General features: G+C 34.6%; 1 protein-coding gene across 4 annotated transcripts in view; it reads left to right on the top strand.

Annotated features, from left to right (window-relative positions):
* RAB28 (RAB28, member RAS oncogene family) overlaps positions 1-23,257 on the top strand; it is a 158,266-nt gene that overhangs the window by 5,553 nt on the left and 129,456 nt on the right. For all 4 annotated transcript variants that reach the window (XM_052641912.1, XM_052641909.1, XM_052641910.1 and 1 more), the window contains exons 3-4: positions 4,236-4,324; positions 17,564-17,693. In XM_052641912.1, the coding sequence (XP_052497872.1) occupies positions 4,236-4,324; positions 17,564-17,693 (219 nt within the window). The remainder of the gene's footprint in view (positions 1-4,235; positions 4,325-17,563; positions 17,694-23,257) is intronic.

The following is a 23,257-nucleotide window of genomic DNA, read 5'->3' as shown; positions in this document are numbered from 1 at the left end:
CATGAGTGATATAGTGGGAAGGGGTTTAATAAATTCTGATATGATTGAACTATGTTAGTCTCTCAAATACTGCATCTATCAGACAACTCTCTATGAATGTTTTAGAACAGCTAATGCAAACTCTTGGTAATTGAAGGTATTCTGCATATCTCACTAGTAATATACTCTGTTATATTTTGATGGTTGTTACTCGACTACCAGTGAAAAATAAGAAGATATAACTTCAGAAATGAATTCCAATTATCCATTACTAAGTTATTGTTCAAAAAGAGGTTTAATGAGAAACGTGTGTATTTTGTTTCATTTGTATTTTTGTATGTATTAAAAACTGAACATTTCCTTTTTATTATTAGCTTATGGATAGGTTAATGCTGATATATTATTTACCCCAATCACTAGCAGAATACATGTAGAAATCAGATAATATATTTACTGAAAACTTATTTTACAGCAGTTTCTTCAGAGATGCCAGCTGTATACAGAGAACCTCAGTATGTATTTAATTACTGTTCTGTTTCAGTGCTAACTAGCAGAAGCGCTAACTTTCTGTATTATGAATATTATTTAATTTTTCTGATTTTTCAGTTCAAAGACTTAAGTAAAGGAGCAAGCACCTATTCAGACATTAAAAACATTTTAAGGCTGATTCTAAACATTTTATATGTGTAATACATGTTGATGATTTCTAGTTCTTTGCACAATACCAGCCATTTTTGAATTTTGATGACTTTGTAAAAAGTATTTGTTATTTTTGAAATCCAAATTTATAATATATTTTAGAGTAGAAAGTACGTAGGTTAAAGAAATGACACTAGGAAATGCATACTCTTATTGAATGTATGTTTTAATTTTCCTGATTAAGCTTTTATTTTGATGGGCAGAGTTCCAGAAAAAAATTTTTTTTATATAAAGCAGTTGATTTTATTCTGTTTAGTGGATTTAAAATTATTGTATAAATATTAGTAGGAAAAAATTGTAGTTTGATTTGATATTAATAGGTATATTAAGAAATAAGATGAATAAATTAAAGGTTTATAGTATACCCTTTGTATAGTTTAATTTTAATTCATTGTGCCCAGTGATTATTTGTATCATTTGCTGAAACATTATAGGCAGCATTATTAAATTTATGGTATAGCAGCACAGAAGGCAAATCAGTATTTGTTAGTATTCTAGTGAGTCTTCTATCCATTCAGATCCTTAGAGGTGTAATACCTCCTGTCCATCTATTGACATTCTCTTCATGCAAGTTTTCAAGGTCATTACTTTGCAAATACTCATCCATGTTAGTATATTTCATGATCTGGTATGCTGTATAGTCTGGATGCAACCACTGTGCAGATTTTACTGCTTAAAATAGTGTATCTGTTAGTCAGAGATTCTGCTGATAGAGCTTCTTAAGAGCCTAGTCAAAATACTTTCAGGAAGCTTGTGGGTACAGTCCAGTAAACAGCGTTCTACTGTGAAAAGGATTTCTAAGTCTTTAGTACAAGAAGTGGGCAGACTTGTGTTTTTAGTTCCATCTTGACTATGGAGCACTTTAAGTAAGGTTAACCAAGGCACCAAGTGTACTTTTACAAGGTCACTGTTGAATCCTCTTGGTGGCTTTGATTCATACCAAAAGCAACTTACCTGTATTTTGTCACCTCATTTATTTATTTTTTTTCCCTAGTTAGATGTCATTTCTTACAGAGGAGCAGGAGTAGCATTTTGCATTTAGGATTAGATTGCTGACAGTTTCCTCCTTAACATTCTTTATTAGTTAGAAATTTATTTTAATGGATTCTAGGATTTTAAAAATTTTGCAATGTTGATTATTTGAAAATTCTTAAATAGTTTTATGGGCTTGTCATTTTGAAAGTATACCAGAAGACTTAATATATTTTTGCTTGTTAGAACTAAAGGGAATATTAATTTGAATTCTGTATTATTTCCCAAATAGGAGGAACTCTGATTTATTTTTATGTGTTAATAAGCATAAAATTCAAATGTGGAGTTGAAAATACATTTCTTGATACATGAAATAACCATGAAGTTAATATCATTTGTTGAAGCTGTAACAAGAAAAGTTGTTTGTTTTTTGTTTAGCATTGTATATTAGTAGGTTATTAGTAATACACAGCTATTTTTATCTGAGGCACTAGAATATGTATATTAAAGAAAAATAAGCCAAGAACAACAAATAGTGTTTATTTGGAAAGGTATGGATTTAACAATTATTCCCTCAATATTGGAATATAAACCTCTCAGGTGGGAGATAGTTGAATAAATGATTTTAAGCCTGGAAATTATGTTGTCAGAATTTAAAAGTATGTAGTGAAGATGATACTTCTAAAGTTATAGATAGGATAGGGTCTAAATATCAGAATGTAAAGGAAAAAAAAGCTTCATATTTCTTGATATAAAGTTAAGTTTATTGGCCTTGAAGAAAATGATATTAAATGCCCTTTATTAAGTTTGCCTAAAATCTTTAAAAAGTTAACACTGTTGGGGACTGGTTTTCGAAGTAAACATTAACTAAAGAGTCTTGTTAGTAAAATGAATAGAGTACTGCCTGTTTATCTAGAGGCTCCTGAAACTATATGACATTTTTCTAGTGTCAACTAGCCCTTTCTCCCCTGCTTAATTTGAGACAGCATTGTAGCACAGTGAATTTTGAATTTAGATTTCTTAATTTTCTAGAATTTAATTTTCTTAATTAAATTTTCTTAAAAATTTAGATTTTTAAGATACTGGCTTTATACAAGTTGTTGGGAGAGAATTCATCTGTGATGTTTTGGTTTTTGTGTTTGTAGAGCTCTAAGAACACTTCAGTCATTACTCTGTGAGTGTTGAAAGTGTGTATATGTGGGAAAGATGACTGGTGATAAACTTCAGTAGCTCTCATTAATGCTAATGGAAGTTCCTCATGTAAATCCTGCAGGTTGGCAGATGGAACAGAACTACATCCAGATAATGGAAAGGTTGTAATACAGACCCTACAAAACTTACAGTTAAGGGTAAAAGTTGACTGGTTAATCTAGTGTTGTACTTTCTTTCCAGTTGCTAAGTTGAATGGTGTGACTAACATTCTCCAATTTTAGTGTTGTTGCATTGGTATAAAAATTCATATCTATATAACATTTTTTGGTTTGTTTTTGAAGTGAGATTAGTCTTTTAGTATCTAAGATTTTGAGTTTTCCTGATTTGCAAATCATTCAGAAAGATACATTTTTGGTGTGGGAGCTCATTTTGAAGGTGCTGATTGAGATTCTGTCCACCTTTGGAGAAAACAACATAATTTTATTAGGAGAAACAGTCTGAAATGTTAAAATACAAAGCATATTGAACTTGATCTTTAAATTTTGTTGTTTAGTCACTAATTGCATTAATAATAGAGAATAAAAATAAATTTATAAATTTTTTATCAAGTAAATATTTTGCAAAATGGATGAAAGAATTTTAAAGATTGCCTTTTAGTAATTTAGAATGCTTTTATAATGTTTGTATGGGAAAGAGATTTGTGAAATCATCAAATAGATTTATTCTATTTTGTGAGGGCTTTGAAGCACATATTATAATTAGTTTCAGTTGACTGCTTTGAACAGATATAAATGCATCATAACAATTTGTGATATCCTGGGTATGCTCCTACATCAGTTCTGAATATGGCTGTCAAAATGTTTATATTTTATAAGTTAAATTTGAAAACATGTAATTTAAAAATTATGTTCACTATTGTATATAGTAGCTGACATTCAAATTTAAAACTTCATTTGAATTGAAACCTTGAGATCATTTTTGTAGTGTGTTAGTAATTTGTGAGTTTTATTTAGAATCTGTAGAGTTTAGAAGTTACAGCAAAATTCATTATATGCAATAAGGTAAATTTCAGTTTTAATTTTTAAATTATATCTTATTCCACACTCAAGTGCTGTATTGTTTTAGTCTCCGTATAAGAAAAAAAAATTTTAAGGTTTAAGATGGTTGTGAATTAAAACTTTATTTATTTTCTTTTGTTTTGGAGGTGGTTATAAATGTGGTTGCATGGAACTGGGGTAAAGTGTAAACCTAAATTCCCCACTGTTAATCTCTTTTGACAGCATTATTTCACAATTCCACTTATGTGAACATGCAGAATAAACATGCACATTAGGTTCAGAGTTTATCACTGTGACTTAATGTTCTGTGAAACTGTATTCAGTTGTTACATTGTTCCTGTTTTTCTGATTTTTATATTCTGTTTTATACTGTAGGAAGCTTGAATGTTACTCTTCAAGTTTGGGACATAGGAGGGCAGACAATAGGAGGCAAGATGTTGGATAAATATATCTATGGAGCACAGGTATGAAATGAATTCTGTGATTATTCCAATACTGAATATACTCTGCTTACAAGCACATAGACAGATACATACACACACATATGCTGTTTCTACCTTGATTTTTACATCATATATATGGAGACTGGTTTTACAGTTGTGCTAATCCTTTTATTTCATCCTCCCTCAGAGTCGTGTTTGGAATGATTTGGGTCAGGGAACTGGGTTAATCTTAATAGCTTTCATATGCTACTTGTATTACTAATATTACTGTTAGAAGTTTAATACATGTAGTAATAAATGATATTTTGATATTTAGTAACTGATTTTGGTCATATTCACCACTTACAGAATATATAAATTGAATGAAAATTATTAGAGAGGAAAATTTAATTTCATTTTAAATTGTAAGGACAAAAAACATATATATGTATATAATTTTTATGATGAATTAGTTTCTTAAATATTTATGTGTTTAGATTTAATAGATATATCAGAAAACTAAGTATGACTAACTGTATATATGAAGCACATACAGTTTTTTAACATGATAGTCATGTGTAGTGTGTGTTTAGAAGAAAGTCTATGTAGAGTAAGAAAAACTACTTGAATAATTATATAATAAAAATTCTTTGGCAACATGAGCTTATATAGATATATAGATTTTAAAATTAAATTATGCTAATAGAAAATATACATAGTAATCATTAATGTACTTAATTATTGACATGCTGTTTTTTTGCTCTTTCCTCCACTTTGAGTTAATGTGTATCTTTCATATCATCATGAGGTATTGGGGGGTAATATTCATGATTCTCATTTAGTTCTTTTTTGGAGTTTGATGTTTTAAGTGGAGAATCATAACTTGGTTATGTGGAACTGTGTTGCTCATAAAAAAATGAATCTAGAAAATGAAGGCAGAGTTTTAAGCACTCTTCTATATGATGTTTGATGCTTAACAAATATCATTGCCTTAATTTTGGATGGAAAATAGATTCTGAGTTATTTTCTAAAATATGCAGAGAAGGCTGAGGCTCACATGGTTCTTGATCATGTCTGAAGGCCCTCGAGCTGTGTGTTTGCGCTGTTGACATATAGATTACGCTTTTAGGACTCCTCTTCGCCGTTTCTTCTACATGTTCTTTGTCTCCTGGAAAAAATTTCACCTGTGACCATATGACTTAATATTTTATGCCCGTTCATTTTCCTCTTAGAAAATATGTCTCAAGTTTTTGTGTCTGGCTTTTCTATTGTTGTTTCTTTCTATTTTAAACTGATTATGTTTAAAGTAGATAGTAAGGTAAAGAAAAATTATTGGACAGAGGTTTGTAGAAAGCCACAGTCCTTGTTTCATTCACCTAGTTGGTAAAATAGGATTTGAAAAATGACAGTTTCTTTTCTTTTTGCTCCATTAAAATCTATCTACATGGATACATATTTGATTTAAAAAAAAATGAGAACTAGATTAGTCAAGCTTCTAATGATATTTGACTCTGAATGTAAAATAGAATAACTTTTTATGGTTCATAGATATATCTAGAGTTAGTGGTGAATGGGAAGTTTTTATGCATCTCAGAGTAAATAATATAATATTCAATTAAAATTTTTTTTTCATTTAAAAATTAGGGGAATATCATGTGTGTGGATTAGACTCTCTTAATTTTACCTTATTCCAAATCATTTAAAAATTTGATATATTTAGTGTTGGTTAAAACAAAATTTATCAAATTTGTTATTCGATTTATAGGAATTTAAAGTTTATTAATATTATAAAATTATTATATAAAATTAATATTGGTATGAAATTCACATAGTATACAAACAAACATTTTCAAAATGTATAACCAGTGATGTTTAGTACATTTACAATGCTGTGTGACCATCCCCTCAAATCTTTATAGTTCTTTACAGTGTGTGTTTTATGCTATTATGTAGCTGGTTAAAGTCAGTAGACATTAATGGGCAAATTTGTAGAAATTTTGAAAACTTCCATCATCTTTGAGAATAGTTGAGTTGAGTAAAATGTCTGTATTCATTTCTAATGTAATTCATATTTTGGGAGTAAGAGAATGTCACATGAGATTTCTATTTTGAAGGTACTTGTTGATTTTATTTTTTGACAGTGCCTTACATTGTTTATATATTATAATCTCTGTAAAGCATATACCTTGGTTTATTTAAACAATGCAGTAGAGTATTTCTAGGAAGTACATGAACATTTTCATGAAATCATTCCAGGAAAGTAGAAATTCTGAAATGATAAAATGAATTGTCATAAATTTTTTCTGCTTTCCAGAGATTCTAAGTTAAATGCTATATAAAAATACAATAAAGTACAGTAGTTTCTTTTGTTAAAATATATGTAAACCTTTTTACCCAGACCAGAGAAGCTTTGACTACAGTTCTTTACTATAAATTGGGGGAAATGTTACTTTTAAAAACAATGCTTTCATAAACATTTTAATAGTATTTAATGTAGATTTGTGTCTAGAATCATTGTAGATGCTGTATATTGCCCATCTAATGAATACTTCAGATTTTTGTGCACATGCTATAGGGTAGAAATCTTTGAGAAATGTTTTGACAAGCTGTTTTGAGGACATCGGTATAATGAATTATTTAGGGTTTTGTTCGACGTTCTCTAACTTATATAATGTGTATGGAAAGAATTATACATAATTGGACTATTAAGCTATGAATCTGTTTTTTTTTAAAGCATTTTTTATCATCCAGGAAGAAGTTTATTTGTCGGCTAGGAATTAACTTAGATTCAAATCAAACTGATTGTTTTACCTTCTTCACTTTTTACTGTCTTTACTTTTTCTCAACCAGCAGCATTGAATTTTAGTGATAGTGTATTGAATAGTGTTGGTTAAAACAAAATCGAATTGACATCCAAGAAAACTCGTGAAGTATTTTGTCAAAAACTAGTTCTAAGAATTGAAGTACGTCCCAGTTAAATTCCCTGATTTTAAATTAACTTAAAATTTTCTAGGAGTCTTCAGAAAGATGTTATAGGCTATTTTTCATAGTGGTTGCAAGCAAACACACAGCACATAGTGTTTAGTGCCGTGTAACCTGTGGCTAACAGAGGCTAATAACAAACCTCAGAGAAGGACTGGATGTTTCGTTTTTGTAGCTCTTTCCGCCCTGGAATCTAAGTGGTTTGCAAACACTGCTCTACTGAGTATAAACTCAATGAAGTGTAGTCATTTGTGAGGTAGAAGAACATAACTACTATTGTGTGCCAGTGCCCCACGCAGATGAGCCACCTTGTTAACCACCAACAAAAGGATATGGTGCTTGTATGACAGCTGGGGAGATGGCAGATCTCGAACTTGGACTCCCTGAGACTCTGCTGTCTTTTACTTTGAATGTTTTTTTAGTTGGATATTTGCCAACTTGTAACTGATTATATTTACAGTCCTCTCTTGCATTAGTGTTGCTTCTTACAGGTTGTACTTATACAGTAAAATATATGTTATTATGACTGTTGTATAATCTATATGATTTAATTCATTTCTATATTTAATTGAAATCTAAAGTAGATTATTTGTTGTACAAATAAGCAAGTAAAAATACCTGCATTTTGGGAGTGAGGAACCTTTCATTAAGTTGTATATATTGTATCTGTTAAATTTTAGAACTAAGTTTTGAAATAACCTGATAATATTGTTAAGTGCTGCCACAGTGTTTGTTATTTCAAGATTGCTATTCATTATTCCTTTGAAAATGGTGTCCATTTGATTTACCGACTCATCATACTTATTTCGCATAGTGATAAGTGAAGCAGATGAAAACAAAGTGCTATCTAATATTATGTAGGTATCTACTAAAAGTCTTAAGGTTTATAAAGAGAAGAGTTGTTTTTTTTTTACAATGGTGAAGTTAAGACAGAAAAATAGAGAAATTTTTATGAAGAGTTTATTAAGATGTAGAAGGACTAATTAAACTTAAGAGTGTGATTTCCAAAAGTCGTGGCAGAAAGATTTGGAAAGAAGAGGAGCATTTGGAGGGTCAGTTAGGAAGAGGAAGCACAGGGCAGGATAGGGATGAAGACATACATAGCAGAAGGATAAATGGTGGACAGATGTTTGATAGAAGAGGGTATCAGGGACATGAGACATGGTGGTGGGTTTAGATGGCTGCAAGGTTGCCAAGAGACAGTTATTTCCAGCAGTTCCCTGGAGATTCTTCTCAGAGTTCAGTTGTTGCCGAAATGTGTTGCATTTCAGAGGGAGTTGTACTTTCTGATAGTTTTCTGGAAGAGAGCTGGATTGATTGATGTGGTGAGAGACTCGGGGCTTTGAGGTGCTTGTATGATAGGCTCCCAAAGAGGTGAGTACTTAGAGGTCTGACTTTGGTGTGCTGAAGCTGGTGGGTAGAAGCTCTGGGAGTCTGTGGCAGCTTGTATGAGTTTTGGCAGGTTGTGTGTTTCAAAGAATTGGTTCATTTCATCTGTGTTCTCAAATTTTTGGCCGTGAAGTTGTTCATATTATTCCTTCATTATTATTTTAATGTCTGTGGGAATCAGTAATGATCCCTCATTAATTTGTGTCTCTTTCTCAGTCTCTCTCTCTCTCTCTGTCTCTGGTCAGCCTGGCTAGAGGTTATCAGCTTTTGCTTTTGCTAATTTTCTCTATTGTTTTCATCTTTCCAGTTTCATTGATTTCTGCTCTAATTTTTATTATTTTTTCTTCTGTTTATACTAAGTTTAAATTCCTCTTTTCCCTTAGTTTCCTAAAGTGGAAGCTTAGATTTTTGATGTTTCTTCTTGTGATATGTGTATCACAAGATACATGTGTTACAGTCAGTGCTCTATATTTTCTTCTAAGCACTGTTTTTGCTGTATCTTCAAGTTTTGATAGATTGTATTTTATGTAAGATATTTTAAGTGTCTCCTGGGACTTCTTTTTTTGACCCATGTGTTATTTAGAAGTATGTTTAATTTCCAAATATTTTGAGTTTTCGCAGCTATCTTTCTGTTATTGATTTCTAGTTTAATTCCATTGTAATCTAAGAACATGCTTGGTATGATTTCTATTCTTATAAATTTTGTTAAGTATGTTTTATGGCCCAGAATGTGAATGTTTGATGAATGTTTCATACAAACTTGAGAAGAGTGTACATTTTAATGCTGTTGGATGGACTGTTTTATAAATGATGAGATTAGATAAAGCTGATTGTTAGTGTTGTTCAGGTCAACTTTCTGACTTTCTGCTTGCTTGGTGTATCAATTAATGAAAAAGAGGTATTGATATCTCCAACTGTGCTAATGGATCTGTGGGTTTTGAATTCCATACAGTTCTGTGAGTTTTGGCCTCCATATTTTGATATTCTGTTGTTAAGTGTATATACACAAAGGATTATTATGTTTTCTTGGAGAATTAACCCCTTTATCATTATGCTGATCTTTATAAAACCTCATGATTTCCCTTATTCTGAAGTCTGCTTTGTCTGAAATTTATATAGCTACTGCAGCTTTCTTTTTGCTTGTGTTATACGATATTTCTTTATCCCTTAATTTTTAACCTGTATCTTTGTATTTAAAGTGTGTTTCCTATAGGCAACATACAATTGAGTCTTGTTTTTTTGAAGTTTGTGTCTTGCAGCTCTTTCAAATACAGCCTTTTACTTATACTGGAGGCCTTTTGGTGTGTGGTGAAGTATGGAGGAGGGGAAACATTCTGTACCCTTATGATTAAGTCACAGCCTTATGTGACTTAAGCATTTGTGCCCTTGAAAATGTCTTTTAATTGGTAGATTTAGACTGTTCACAGTTAAAGTGTTGACTGACATAGCTGGGTTCATAGCTTTCATGTTTTTTTCTGACCTTGTAATTGTTTCCCTCCCCTCCTTTCTGTCTTTTCTCATTTTAGTTGAGCATTTTATCTCTTTTCTTAGCCTGTCAATTATACTTAAACGTGAAACGTGAAGTCGCTCAGTCATGTCTGACTCTTTGCGACCCCGTGGACTGTATGTAGCCTACCAGGATCCTCTGTCCATGGGATTCTCCAGGCAAGAATACTGGAGTGGGTTGCCATTTCCTTCTCCAGGGGATCTTCCCAACCCAGGGATCGAACCCAGGTCTCCCACATTGGAGGCAGACGCTTTAACCTCTGAGCCACCAGGGAAGCCCATTCTTTTTTAAGTAATTGCTCTGGAGTTCACAATATACATTTTAAACTAATTTAAGTCCATTTTCATACAATATTACATTGCTTCCTGTGCAGTTCATAAAATATTTCATAAAAGAATATTCTCAGTTCATCTCTGCTGTCCCTGACGACATCAGTGTCTTTCATTTCATATGCTATAATATAATCACTCAGTACATTAAATAGTTATATTTTAGATTAATTAAGAATAAGACAAATAAATGATTTTATTTTACCTTTTCTTGTTGCTTCTCTGATATGCTTCCTTTCTTTATATGGAACTGAGTTTCTGACGTGTATCATTTCCTTATTCTTGAAGAACCTCTTAACATTTCTTCCTAGGCAAGTCGTTTGGCTGTGAATTCTCTCAATTTTTGTCTGAGTAAGTCTTTTTTCTTCCTTACTTATGAAAGATAATCTTACATTTGAAATTTTAGATTGGTCCTTTTCTTCATTTCAGTGCTTTAAATATTTCATGTCATTCTTCGCTTACTTGTGTGGTTTCAAATGAGAAATTCTGTATAATTCTTATCCTTGTTCTTCTACAGATAGGGTATTCCCTTGCTCCCCTCAGCTTCCGCCTTCTACCTTTTCTTAAGATTTTCCCTTTGTTTTTTGTTTTATGGAGTCTAAGTATATGATGTGCCTAGGTGTAGATATTTTTGTATTTATCCAACTTGGTGTTTTCTGAGATTCTTGGAACTGTGGTTTTGTGTCTAATTAATTTTGGCAATTTCTTGGCTATTATTACTTCACATATTTCTTAAGTTCCATCTTCTCTTTCTGATATTCTAGTCCCATGTATGTACACATTCAGACTTGTCCCACAGTTCTTTGATATTCTATTTTATTCATTCTTTTTTCTCTTTTCATTTCAGTTTTGTAAGTTTCTGTTATGTTCAAATTTGCTGATTCTTTCCTAGGTTGTGTCTAGTCTACTGATGAGCCCATCAGTGGTCTTATTTCTGTTATAGTATCTTTGATATCTGGCATTTCCTTTTAATTGTTCTTTAGAGTTTCCATCTCTTTGTGTACTTTACTCACCCGTTCTTCCAGTTTTCTATCTTTTCCATTAGAGTCTTTAAAATATTATTCACAATTATTTTAAATTCCTGGTCTGATCATTCCAAAATCTGTCTCATGTTTGACTCTGGTTCTAATGCTTGCTTTTCTCTTCAAACTGCCTTTTAGTATGCCTTCTAAATTTTTGTTGAAAACTAGACAAGATGTATGGACTGTTCAGTTCAGTTCAGTTGATCAATCGTGTCCTGCTCTTTGTGAACTCATGGACTGCAGCACACCAAGCTTCCCTGTGCATCACCAACTCCTGGAGGTTGCTCAAACTCATGTCCATTGAGTCAGTGATGCCATCCAATCATCTCATCCTCTGTCATCCCCTTCTCCTCCTGCCTTCAATCTTTCCCAGCATCAGGGGCTTTTCCAGTGAGTCATTTCTTTGTATCCGGTGGCCAAAGTATTGTAGTTTCAGCTTCAGCATCAGTCCTTCCAATGAATATTCAGAATTGATTTCCTTTGGGATGGACTGGTTGGATCTCCTTGCAGTCCAAGGGACTCTCAAGAGTATTCTCCCAACACCACAGTTCAAAAGCATCAGTTCTTCGGCACTCAGCTTTCTTTATGGTCCAACACTCACATCCATACATGACTACTGGAAAAACCATATCCTTGACTAGACAGACCTCTGTTGATATAGTAATGTCTCTGCTTTTTAATATGCTGTCTAGCTTTGTTATACCTTTTCTTCCAAGGAGCAAGCATCTTTTAATTTCATGCAGTCACCATCTGCAGTGATTTTGGAGCCCCCCAAAATAAAGTCTGTCACTGTTTCCATTGTCTCCCCATCTATTTGCCACGAAGTGATGGGACCAGATGCCATGATCTTAGTTATTTTGAATGTTGAGTTTTAAGCCAGCTTATTCACTCTCCTCTTTCACCTTCATCAGGAGGCTCTTTAGTTCCTCTTCATTTTCTGCCATAAGGGTGGTATCATCTGCATATCTGAATTTATTGATACTTGACCTGGGAATCTTGATTCCAGCTTGTGCTTCATTCAGCCCAAGATTTCGCATGATGTACTCTGCATAGAAGTTAAATAAGTAAGGTGATAATATATAGCCTTGATGCACTCCTTTCCCCATTTGGAACCAGTCTGTTGTTCCATGTCCAGTTCTAACTGTTGCTTCTTGACCTGCATACAGATTTCTCAGGAGGCAGGTAAGGTGGTCTGGTATTCCCATCTCTTTAAGAATTTTCCACAGTTTATTGTGATTCACACAGTCAAAGGCTTTGGCATAGTCAATAAAGCAGAAGTAGGTGTTTTGCTGGACTTCTCTTGCTTTTTTTGTGATCTGACAGATGTTGGCAATTTGATTTCTGGTTCCTCTGCCTTTTCTAAATCCAGCTTGAACATCTGGAAGTTGTCAGTTCACATACTGTTGAAGCCAATCTTGGAGAATTTTGAGCATTTCTTTGCTAGCATGTGAGATGAGTACAATTGTGTGGTAGTTTGAAAATTCTTTGGCATTGCCTTTCTTTAGGATAAGAGCTCAAATAAATAGCCTTTTAATTAACTTGAGGTTGTATCTTAATTTGGCCAGGAGTTGTTCTGTGCTTAATGCTTACTGAAGCTTTAAATGCCAGAGACATGAAATGCTTTTAGTGTCCTTGTTTTTTTTCCTCCCCTGTCTTTTTGTGCGTCTTGAACTCTTCCTTAGTTGGAGTGTGTCTTGCAGCTCTTTCAAATGTAATCTTCCTCTCTTATCCTGGAGCCCTATTGATGTGTGGTGAAGTATGGAGGGAGGGAAACATTCTATACTCTTATGATTAAGTCACAGCCTTGTGTGACTTCAGGATTTGTGTCCTTGGGCTATGACTTTCATAGGTATCTTTTAGCTTTTCTCATTTATGTGATATAGGTGGGCTAGAAGGGGCTGAAGTTGGAAAATGCCTGTGATAGAAGACTCTGATTAAGGTTTTTTCCTGGAAAGTATGCCTTTTTTTGGACAATGCTCTGGGCATATTTTACAGTGGTTACTTTCTCTTTCCTCCTACCAGAGCTATGAGGGTATTTTTCTTGATTCTTCACCATAGGTAAAACCCATGAAAGTGTGAAGGTATCCCAAAAAGTATGTCTTCCAGGAGTTTCTGATCCTTAGGCTAGACCATGCTCAGACTTCAGCAGTTTGTCAAAATTACCATTTAAGTATGTCTACTATTTACTGGTTCTAGTGACTTTTGTTCCAGGTAAGCAGGATTTTGATGGTGACTTTCGCGATTCACTCCTCTTTCTCCGGATTTCAGGATGTCAATTTGCCCTACAAACTCAGCTGTCTGTTTGGTCTAAAAAAAAGTCTTTGATTTTCCGTTTGTCCAGCTTTTTTTTTAATGTAAGGACAAATGTGATGACTTCCAAACTCTCTACATGTCTGAGCTGAAACCGAAAGTCCTAGAACTTCTTTTGCTTTAATGTCTTTGGCTTTCTCATTTTCCTTTCTCAGTTTTTCACCACATTGATGTGATTCAAAACTGGTGCAAAGTTTTCATTTTAGGAGCAAAGATAAAAATCATAATTTTTCATTAAATGATATTGAAAAAGGAATATATGAATCGATAGATATTTGGGTTGCTAGATTAATGGAAAGGTGTTTTTCTTTCTTTCTTTCTTTCTTATGAGTCGTGGACCAATTCATAGGTATTGCTGATTGGAGAATATTGGGATACATCAGTTTAGATGAGAAATTGGCAAACTTCCTTAAGGAACTAGATAGAAAATATTTTACGTTTTACAGGTCAGACTCTGTTGTGGCTACACAACTTTGCCCTCATAGTGCAAAAGCAGCCATTGATAAAACTTAAACAAGTGAGTGTGACTAGGTGTCAATAAAACTTTATTTGTAAATATAGGCTATGAGCTGAATTTGACCTTGGGGCCATAGTTTACCGATTCCTAGTCTAGATCAGTTATAGTTTTTATTCTTTGGCTCTGGTCTAGTACTGATTATCAAAAGATGCTGGCCATGTTTTATTTGCATATATTCTATTATGTTCAGATATTGATCCATGTTGTGATGACTATTTTAATATATTGCTTAGAAGAGTTCTAAAAATTTTCAGGTTTAAGAGGCACCATAGGTCAAAATTACTGCAGATGGTGACTGCAGCCATGAAATTAAAAGATGCTTGCTCCTCAGAAGGAAAGCTGACAAACACAGACAGTGTGTTAAAAAGCAGAGACATCACTTTGCTGACAAAGGTCCATACAGTCAAAGCTATGGTTTTTCCAGTAGTCACATACAGATGTGAGAGTTGGACCATAAAGAAGGCTGAGTGCCCAAGAATTGATGCTTTCAAATTGTGGTATAGGAGAAGACTCTTGAGAGTCCCTTGGACTGCAAGTATATCAAACCAGTCAATTGTAAAGGAAATCAACCTTTCCTTCAGCGGAAGCTGAAGCTCCCAAATTTGGCCACCTAAGGAAAAGAGCATTTCATTGGAAAAAACCCTGACCCTGGGAGAGGTTGAGGACGAGGAGAAGGGGGCCACAGAGTATGAGATGGTTAGATAGCATCACCTACTCAATAGATATGAATTTGAGAAAACTCTGGGAGATAGTGAAGGGCACGGAAGCCTGGTATGCTTCAGTTCATGGGGTCACAAAGGGTTGGACTTAGTGACTGTACAATAAATAGGTCGAAGCTCAATTTATGAGAGTGAAAGCTAGCTCAAAGTTCCCTTGAGAAGGATTCATAGTCATTCAGAATAATAATAAAAAAGTTCCCAGTGATTGTGTAGTATCTTACTTTTAAACAAGTCTGTTTTTATTACTTCACTTAATCATGACAGGTATTATAAAGGTGGGTGACGAAATATTCTCCAAGATCAGTAGATGGTAGGGCCAGGACTATAACCCAAAGCTGATTTGACTTCCAGAGCAGAGCTCTAAGCATAATACATTGTATCACTCATGTCAACTGAAGGTAGAGTCAATGGATTGAGTAGTAGCTTTGTTCAGAGGCTGTTTCTGGGACGTTATTTTTAGTAAGAAAAGTGGGATTATGCTTACTACTTCAAATAATTCTGTGCTGAGCATTATTTCAAAGCATTTAGGACTATAGAAATAGGTTTATAAGTTGCTAAAATAAATCAGACACATGATTTTGCATAAAGATTATAGAGTCATTAAACTGGAAGGGATCATAGAGAGTGTTTAGGCAAATAACCTGAGACCCAGAGAAGCTAAGTGTAGTTTAACGAATGACTGTGCAATATATGTAAATTAAGCCTTCATGCTGTATGCCTTAAACTTATGTATGTCAACTATTTCGTGATAAAACTAGGGGGAAAAAAGAGCATAGGACTGAAAGGTCATAACAGTAGTGAGCTAGATCTGGATAGGGAGAGTCAGTTGTTAAAGTTTTAGGAATTTTTTTGAGCCAATTGTTGAATACATTTGTGATTACTATATATATATAAACTCATAAATTATATTAAAAACAAAGGTTTATACTATCAAAATGTATCACTTACTGATTATTTTACTGTATATTTCTGTTGTTTGTGCTCTTAAGGTTCTTTGTATCTAGTGTATCAAGTGTATCTATATAGTGGAAATGCTATATGGTGATGTCCTACCCAGCTCTGTTTGGTGAAGTAACATTGATAGATTTTAAATGACCACAGGAGAGTATTTATATTACAGAAATTGGCAAATGCTACAAATAACCCTCTCTCATCCTTTCCTCTCCTTACCATGCCTTAAGCTGGTTAATTAATATTTGCCAGCATACCGTTGCTGATGAGTTTTGTGTTATATACTTGTCTGTCTGTGTGCCTGGCTTTGTTGCAGGGCTGTGAGTTCCTTGAAGCTGGAATTTATGTTCCTAGTACCCAGCACAGTGCCTGGCGTATAACTGACTGACAAATGTTTATAGAGTAAATGAGTGGACTTTATATTCAGTCCTTGATTCAAATTCTGGCTCCCTGTGACCTTGTGTTTATTAGTGAAAATGAGGATAATACCAGTCTTGCATGATTTTTTGTGAGGAGGAATGAAAAGATCCAGATACCTCTCTGGAACATAATAGGTATAAGAAGTTGTCAACATTTGTGATTATAACTTAAGAAGAAGGAGACATAAATGCCATTAGGGTCCAGACTTATATATGCAGAGCTTTGTATTAAGTGTTTGAGCATAAATTGGATGAGAATCAAGAATGTAGCAGTGTTATTTTGTGTGTGTACATCTCCTTCCCACACAAAATAATGGGATGTATTAAAAGGAATATGATATATAAGAGACAGGAAGCAATCCCTCTGTTATATTTGGCTTTGTTCAGACTCTTATTACAGTATCATATCCAGTTTAACATTGCTCATTTTAAAGAGGATGTCAAAAAACTATATGTAGCATGCCTTGGGAAGAACCAACAACTATGATTAAAAGGTTAGAAAATAGGTCCTTTGAGGCAAGTTTAAGGAATTGAGTTTGTTTATTCTGGAAAGGAGATGGTGAAAGAGTTACTTAACTATCTTCAAGTACATGAAGGGTTATTATGAGGAGGATACTCTCATGTTGTTCTCCTAATGCACAGAGGACCGAAAGAGGAAATCGACTTATTTCATTTAAAGAAAATTGTGTTAAACGCTGAAATTGACTATCGAGGGATGCTCCATGGGATCTCCATTTTTGAAAATATTTTAAAAGAGCAGCAGCAGATGGTTATTTATTAAAAAGTTTAAATGTTTGACCTTATGAAAGTGACAGGCAGAATTGTAGACCTTGCAGCTTTTTCCACCTCTATAATAAGATTTTCTTACATTTATTGAAAGTTATCAAGCGTATCCCAGATATCTTATTGGATCTCACTTACAATTTGATATAATCATTCTTTATCTTGCTTTGTATCTTAACATCTTGAACAAAAACATTCAGTATTATCTGTCTGCTAATAACAGAATTAAAGTCAGATACAAACAGTCCTTGCTTGTATTTTTTATACTCAACATATCTATTACTTACGAGTATTTAGTATTAATATTTTTTAAAGCAGTATATTACAAATGTTGTGTAACTCTCTTACGACAGGGAGTCCTCTTGGTATATGATGTTACAAATTATCAAAGCTTTGAGAATTTAGAAGATTGGTATTCCGTGGTGAAGAAAGTGAGTGAGGAGTCAGAAACTCGGCCCCTGGTTGCCTTGGTGGGCAATAAAAGTAAGTTACAAATGTATGTTTATATGTAGTAAATTTATTTGCCTATCTTCTAGTTTTTATCCCTAAAAGAAATGATGTTTGGAGACATAAGTAGCTTTTTTGGAAAAATAGCTTTTCTGGAGTGAGCAAGTTGAGAAAATTCATAAAGATGTGTGCAGTCTTTTCAGTAACAGTTCTGATGCTTGACCTGTCATAACTGCTCTGCTGCTTTGGCTGGTTCCCTGTTAAGGTAAGTTGTGTTCTGACAGTGTGTGTGTTTTGGCTTCCTGTGGTCTAAGGATGCAGCGTGGACTATTAAGAACGGCAGCACAGCTGCAGGTTTTTATGATATTGCACTGCAGGCTTTAGCTCTGCCCCAGAGATTTTGAGAGATACATTTCATTAAATGGTACCCTGTTCCGGGGAAGGAAGCAGTGTCTGCATGGAATTCTGTGTGTATTATTCCTTGCCCTCATCGCTCATAGACTTTTCTTTTTCTAAATTTTTGAGGTTTGCTTTTACATTATAATTTTTTTTTCTTGAGAAAGTGTATTATTGTGGGGATTGTGTGGTGCTTGGTAGAAATGATGGATAATTTTTGAAATCTGTCTCTTGGGCTATGGTATACAGCATGTAAGAATTATGAGACTGATTTCGGTACAGGATGGTTACTTGGTTCTTAGTCCTGCAATGCATTTACCCTGGAAAAGAGGACCTTAATAAGAGTTTTCAAATAGATATGATATGACCCAAACTTCTACAACTTATTTGAGGTCAGAGAAAAAGAAATGAATTTAAATTATACCATGGAGGATTCAGGTCAGAAACTGTTTCCTGACTATAAGTGTTGTTAAATCAGTACCCAAGTTTACTACCAAGAGAATTATCTCCTCCAGAAGTCTTTAAACATATAGTGCATTTTTGGGGGGATTTATAATTGTTTAGGAAATAGTACTTCCTGAAGGACCAAACCATGGTTTCTTCATTATGTGGTTTTGCACACTTAGATGAACATTTAATAAATCCAAGCCTTGCTTTAAAACCATTACAAAACAGGTGTGAATATAATTTCTCTAAAGAGTTAAAAATATAAATTTTATACTACTTTCTAGAAAACAGTATAATGTATCACAAAGTGGATGAAAACAGTTTTTATTAAGCTTTAATTAAATTTTGGTCATCTATTTTATAGATCTAACTAAGTGAATCAGATGCTTTTCAACTTATTGAAAACTCATTTTACAAATCATAAGTTTTGATGAGCTTAGGTTCTATTTCTGAGTACAGCTTTTCATTTTAGAAGATCATTTGTTAGTGATTTGTCATGTCACCAAAGCATTGGCATACATTATAGTTAAATTTGTGCTTTATTGGAGGTTTCCCACCACCTTTTGGGAAATTACAGAGTAAGGAAGTGATGGGAGTTGGGATTTGTTTTTGTTTCTTTCAGGATATAATCTAACTACATCTGGAGTAATGGTGTGGTGGTGCACAATTATATACATTATGTTATGTGTTTATGCTATCCTGTGAGGCCTCCATCATTGGTCACTGTCAGAATGTCAGACTAGATGGGCTATTGGACTGTGCTGGTGATGCCATTCGGAGTTTTAAAAACAAACATTTACATAAGTTATATGAACTTATGCAAAAAATTGTTACAGTGTTATGTTTGAGATTTAATACCATGAAAACTGAAAGAATTTTTTTACTTTTGGAGTAATCCTTTTCTTGTATTTATATTACTAATACTCTGTTTCAGAATGAGATCATGCAATAGAGTATGTGATCACACATGTAAAATTAAGTGATTAGAGATGAACATTTATCTGGATACTGTTTACCATTATCTGTCACTGGCCCAGTTTCATATGATCAATATGTTCATGTAGTGAATGATCTTACAGTTTGTTTCTAAGAGATAAGGCATTACATTATAGTAGTATTTTCTTTTTGAGGAGGTATAATCATATTAAAAAGCAAAGATTTTTTTTTTGATCAACACTAAGCTGGTTAAAGAGATTTTATTAAGAGTTTCTATATCAAGGGCCTCATGAACATTGGAAAGTCTTCCAAGTCAAGGAAGCAGCTCTCAGATTCAGAGAATGTTCCATAAGGAAAGATGCTCACAGTTATTCTGTCGCACCTTTTTCATTCATCACATGAGCGTCATATTTGTTCAGGCTATTGCTTCTCTTTTCTCCTCTTTTTCTTCCTTGGTTAATTGATTATTATTCCATTTTATCTCACTTATTGACTTATTATACATATTATATATTCATGTATTATATTTTTAGTTGCTTCTTTAGAATTTAGGATTGGGTGGCCTATCCCTTCTCCAGCGGATCTTCCTGACCGAGGAATTAAACTGTGGTTTCCTGCACTGCAGGCAAATTCTTTACCAACTGAGCTATCAGGGAAGCCCAGAATTTTCAATATACATCCTTAATTACTCTACCTTCAAATTATAGTATCCCTTTTCATGTGTAGCATTTTTTAACGCTCCCTCAATCCTTTGTGTTATTTTTTTCAGACATTTTTAAATATTCTGTAAACAACTTTTGTTTTAAATAGTCACTTAGCTTTCAAAACAATTACAAATAAGAAAAAGGTGCACTTTATTTTGGTGTCCCAGGCGGTGCTAGTGGTAAGGAACCCATCTGGCTATGCAAGAGATGAAAAGAGATACAGATTCCATCCCTGGGTAGGGAGATCCCCTGGAGGAGGGCAATGCAACCACCCATAGTATTCTTGCTTAGAGAATCCCATGGACAGAGAAGCCTGGTGGGTTACAGTCTATAGGGTTGCACAGAGTCAGACACAACTGAAGCAGCTTAGCACACATAGCACACACACGTTTTATTTTACCTTTAGTTATTACATTGCCAACACTTTCATTTATCTGTATACATCCAAGAGTCTGATAGTAGATTCTTTCTCTTTTAAGAACTTCCTTTAACATTTCTTTTAGAGTAGATCTATTGTCAATGAATTTAGGAAGACCTTTGAAGCTGAATTATGATGATTATTATCTATATAGAGTCATTGTCTGCCTAACTGTGCTTTTAAAAATTCAACATTCTGTGCTATTCTGTGGAGCTTGAATGGAAAGCATATGTTGAAAAAGAAGCATGTATAGACTAGGAAAATATTGACAGCAGTAGCCAACTTTTAGCCAAAGTTTAGCAAAAAGATAAGATACAGAGAAAATTTCTGTGCACAGAGTGTGTGTGATCAGCCCTGGGATTTCTTTGGAAGGAATGATGCTAAAGCTGAAACTCTAGTACTTTGGCCACCTTATGCGAAGAGTTGACTCATTGGAAAAGAGTCTGATGCTGGGAGGGATTGGGGGCAGGAGGAGAAGGGGACGACAGAGGATGAGATGGCTGGATGGCATCACCGACTCGATGGATGTGAGTCTGAGTGAACTCCGGGAGTTGGTGATGGACAGGGAGACCTGGCATGCTGCGATTCATGGGGTTGCAAAGAGTCGGACACGACTGAGCGACTGAACTGAACTGAAGGACTTATATTACTAAGTTATAAAGTCATTTGTTTTTTATTAAAATATGGTAAATTCTCAGAAATTTGGGCTGAGGATTGAGGATAGTCGTAGGTAAAGGTGAATTACAGGTTTATTCATTTATTTTTTTAAATTTAGATTTATTTATTTTAATTGGAGGCTAATTACTTTACAATATTGTATTGGTTTTGCCATACATCAACATGAATCCACCACGGGTGTACATGTCTTCCCAATCCTGAACCCCGCTCCCTCCTCCCTCCCCATACCATCCCTCTGGGTCATCCCAGTGCACCAGCCCCAAGCATTCTGTATCCTGCATTGAACCTGGACTGGTGATTCGTTTTTTATATGATATTATACATAATACATCAGTACTTGAACCATGAACTCCCTGATGTTCAAGCTGGTTTTAGAAAAGGCAGAGGAACCACAGATCAAACTGCCAACATCCGCTGGATCATGGAAAAAGCAAGAGTTCCAGAAAAACATCTATTTCTGCTTTATTGACTATGCCAAAGCCTTTGACTGTGTGGATCACTATAAACTGTGGAAAATTCTGAAAGAGATGGGAATACCAGACCACCTAACCTGCCTCTTGAGAAATCTGTATGCAGGTCAGGAAGCAACAGTCAGAACTGGACATGGAACAACAGACTGCTTCCAAATAGGAAAAGGAGTACGTCAAGGCTGTATATTGTCACTCTGCTTATTTAACTCATATGCAGAGTATATCATGAGAAACGCTGGCCTGGAAGAAACACAAGCTGGAATCAAGATTGCCAGGAAAAATATCAATAACTTCAGATATGCAGATGACACCACCCTTATGGCAGAAAGTGAAGAGGACCTAAAAAGCCTCTTGATGAAAGTGAAAGAGGAGAGCGAAAAAGTTGGCTTAAAGCTCTATCATTTAGAAAACGAAGATCATGGCATCCGGTCCCATCACTTCATGGGGAATAGATGGGGAAACAGTGGAAACAGTGTCAGACTTTATTTTCGGGGGCTGCAAAATCACTGCAGATGGTGACTGCAGTCATGAAATTAAAAGATGCTTACTCCTTGGAAGAAAAGTTATGACCAACCTAGATAGTATATTCAAAAGCAGAGACATTACTTTGCCGACTAAGGTCCGTCTAGTCAAGGCTATGGTTTTTCCTGTGGTCATGTATGGATGTGAGAGTTGGACTGTGAAGAAGGCAGAGTGCCAAAGAATTGATGCTTTTGAAGTGTGGTGTTGGAGAAGACTCTTGAGAGTCCCTTGGACTGCAAGGAGATCGAACCAGTCCATTCTGAAGGAGATCAACCCTGGGATTTCTTTGGAAGGAACGATGCTAAAGCTGAAGCTCCAGTACTTTGGCCACCTCATGCAAAGTGTTGACTCATTGGAAAAGACTGATACTGGGAGGGATTGGGGGCAGGAAGAGAAGGGGACGACAGAGGATGAGATGGCTGGATGGCATCACTGACTCGATGGACGTGAGTCTTGAGTGACCTCCGGGAGTTGGTGATGGACAGGGAGGCCTGGTGTGCTGCGATTCATGGGGTCACAAAGAGTCGGACATGACTGAGTGACTGAACTGAACTGATACATGTTTCAATGCCATTCTCCCAAATCATCCCACCTTCTCCCTCTCCCACAGAGTCCAAAAGACTGTTCTATATATCTGTGTCTCTTTTGTTCTCTCGCATACAGGGTTATCGTTACCATTTTCTAAATTCCATATATATGTGTTAGGATACTGTATTGGTGTTTTTCTTTCTGGCTTACTTCACTCTGTATAGTTGGCTCCAGTTTCATCCACCTCGTTAGAACTGATTCAAATGTATTCTTTTTAATGGCTGAGTAATACTCCATTGTGAATATGTACCTCAGCTTTCTTATCCATTCATCTGCTGATGGACATCTAGGTTGCTTCCATGTCCTGGCTATTATAAACAGTGCTGCGATGAACATTGGGGTACATGTGTCTCTTTCAATTCTGGTTTCCTCGGTGTGTATGCCCAGCAGTGGGATTGCTGGGTCATAAGGCAGTTCTATTTCCAGTTTTTTAAGGAATCT

The sequence above is a fragment of the Budorcas taxicolor genome, chromosome 6 (genome assembly GCF_023091745.1).
Source record: "Budorcas taxicolor isolate Tak-1 chromosome 6, Takin1.1, whole genome shotgun sequence".
NCBI lineage: Eukaryota > Metazoa > Chordata > Mammalia > Artiodactyla > Bovidae > Budorcas > Budorcas taxicolor.
The sequence above is the reverse complement of the archived record's forward strand: the minus strand, read 5'-3'. Positions and strand labels throughout refer to the sequence as shown.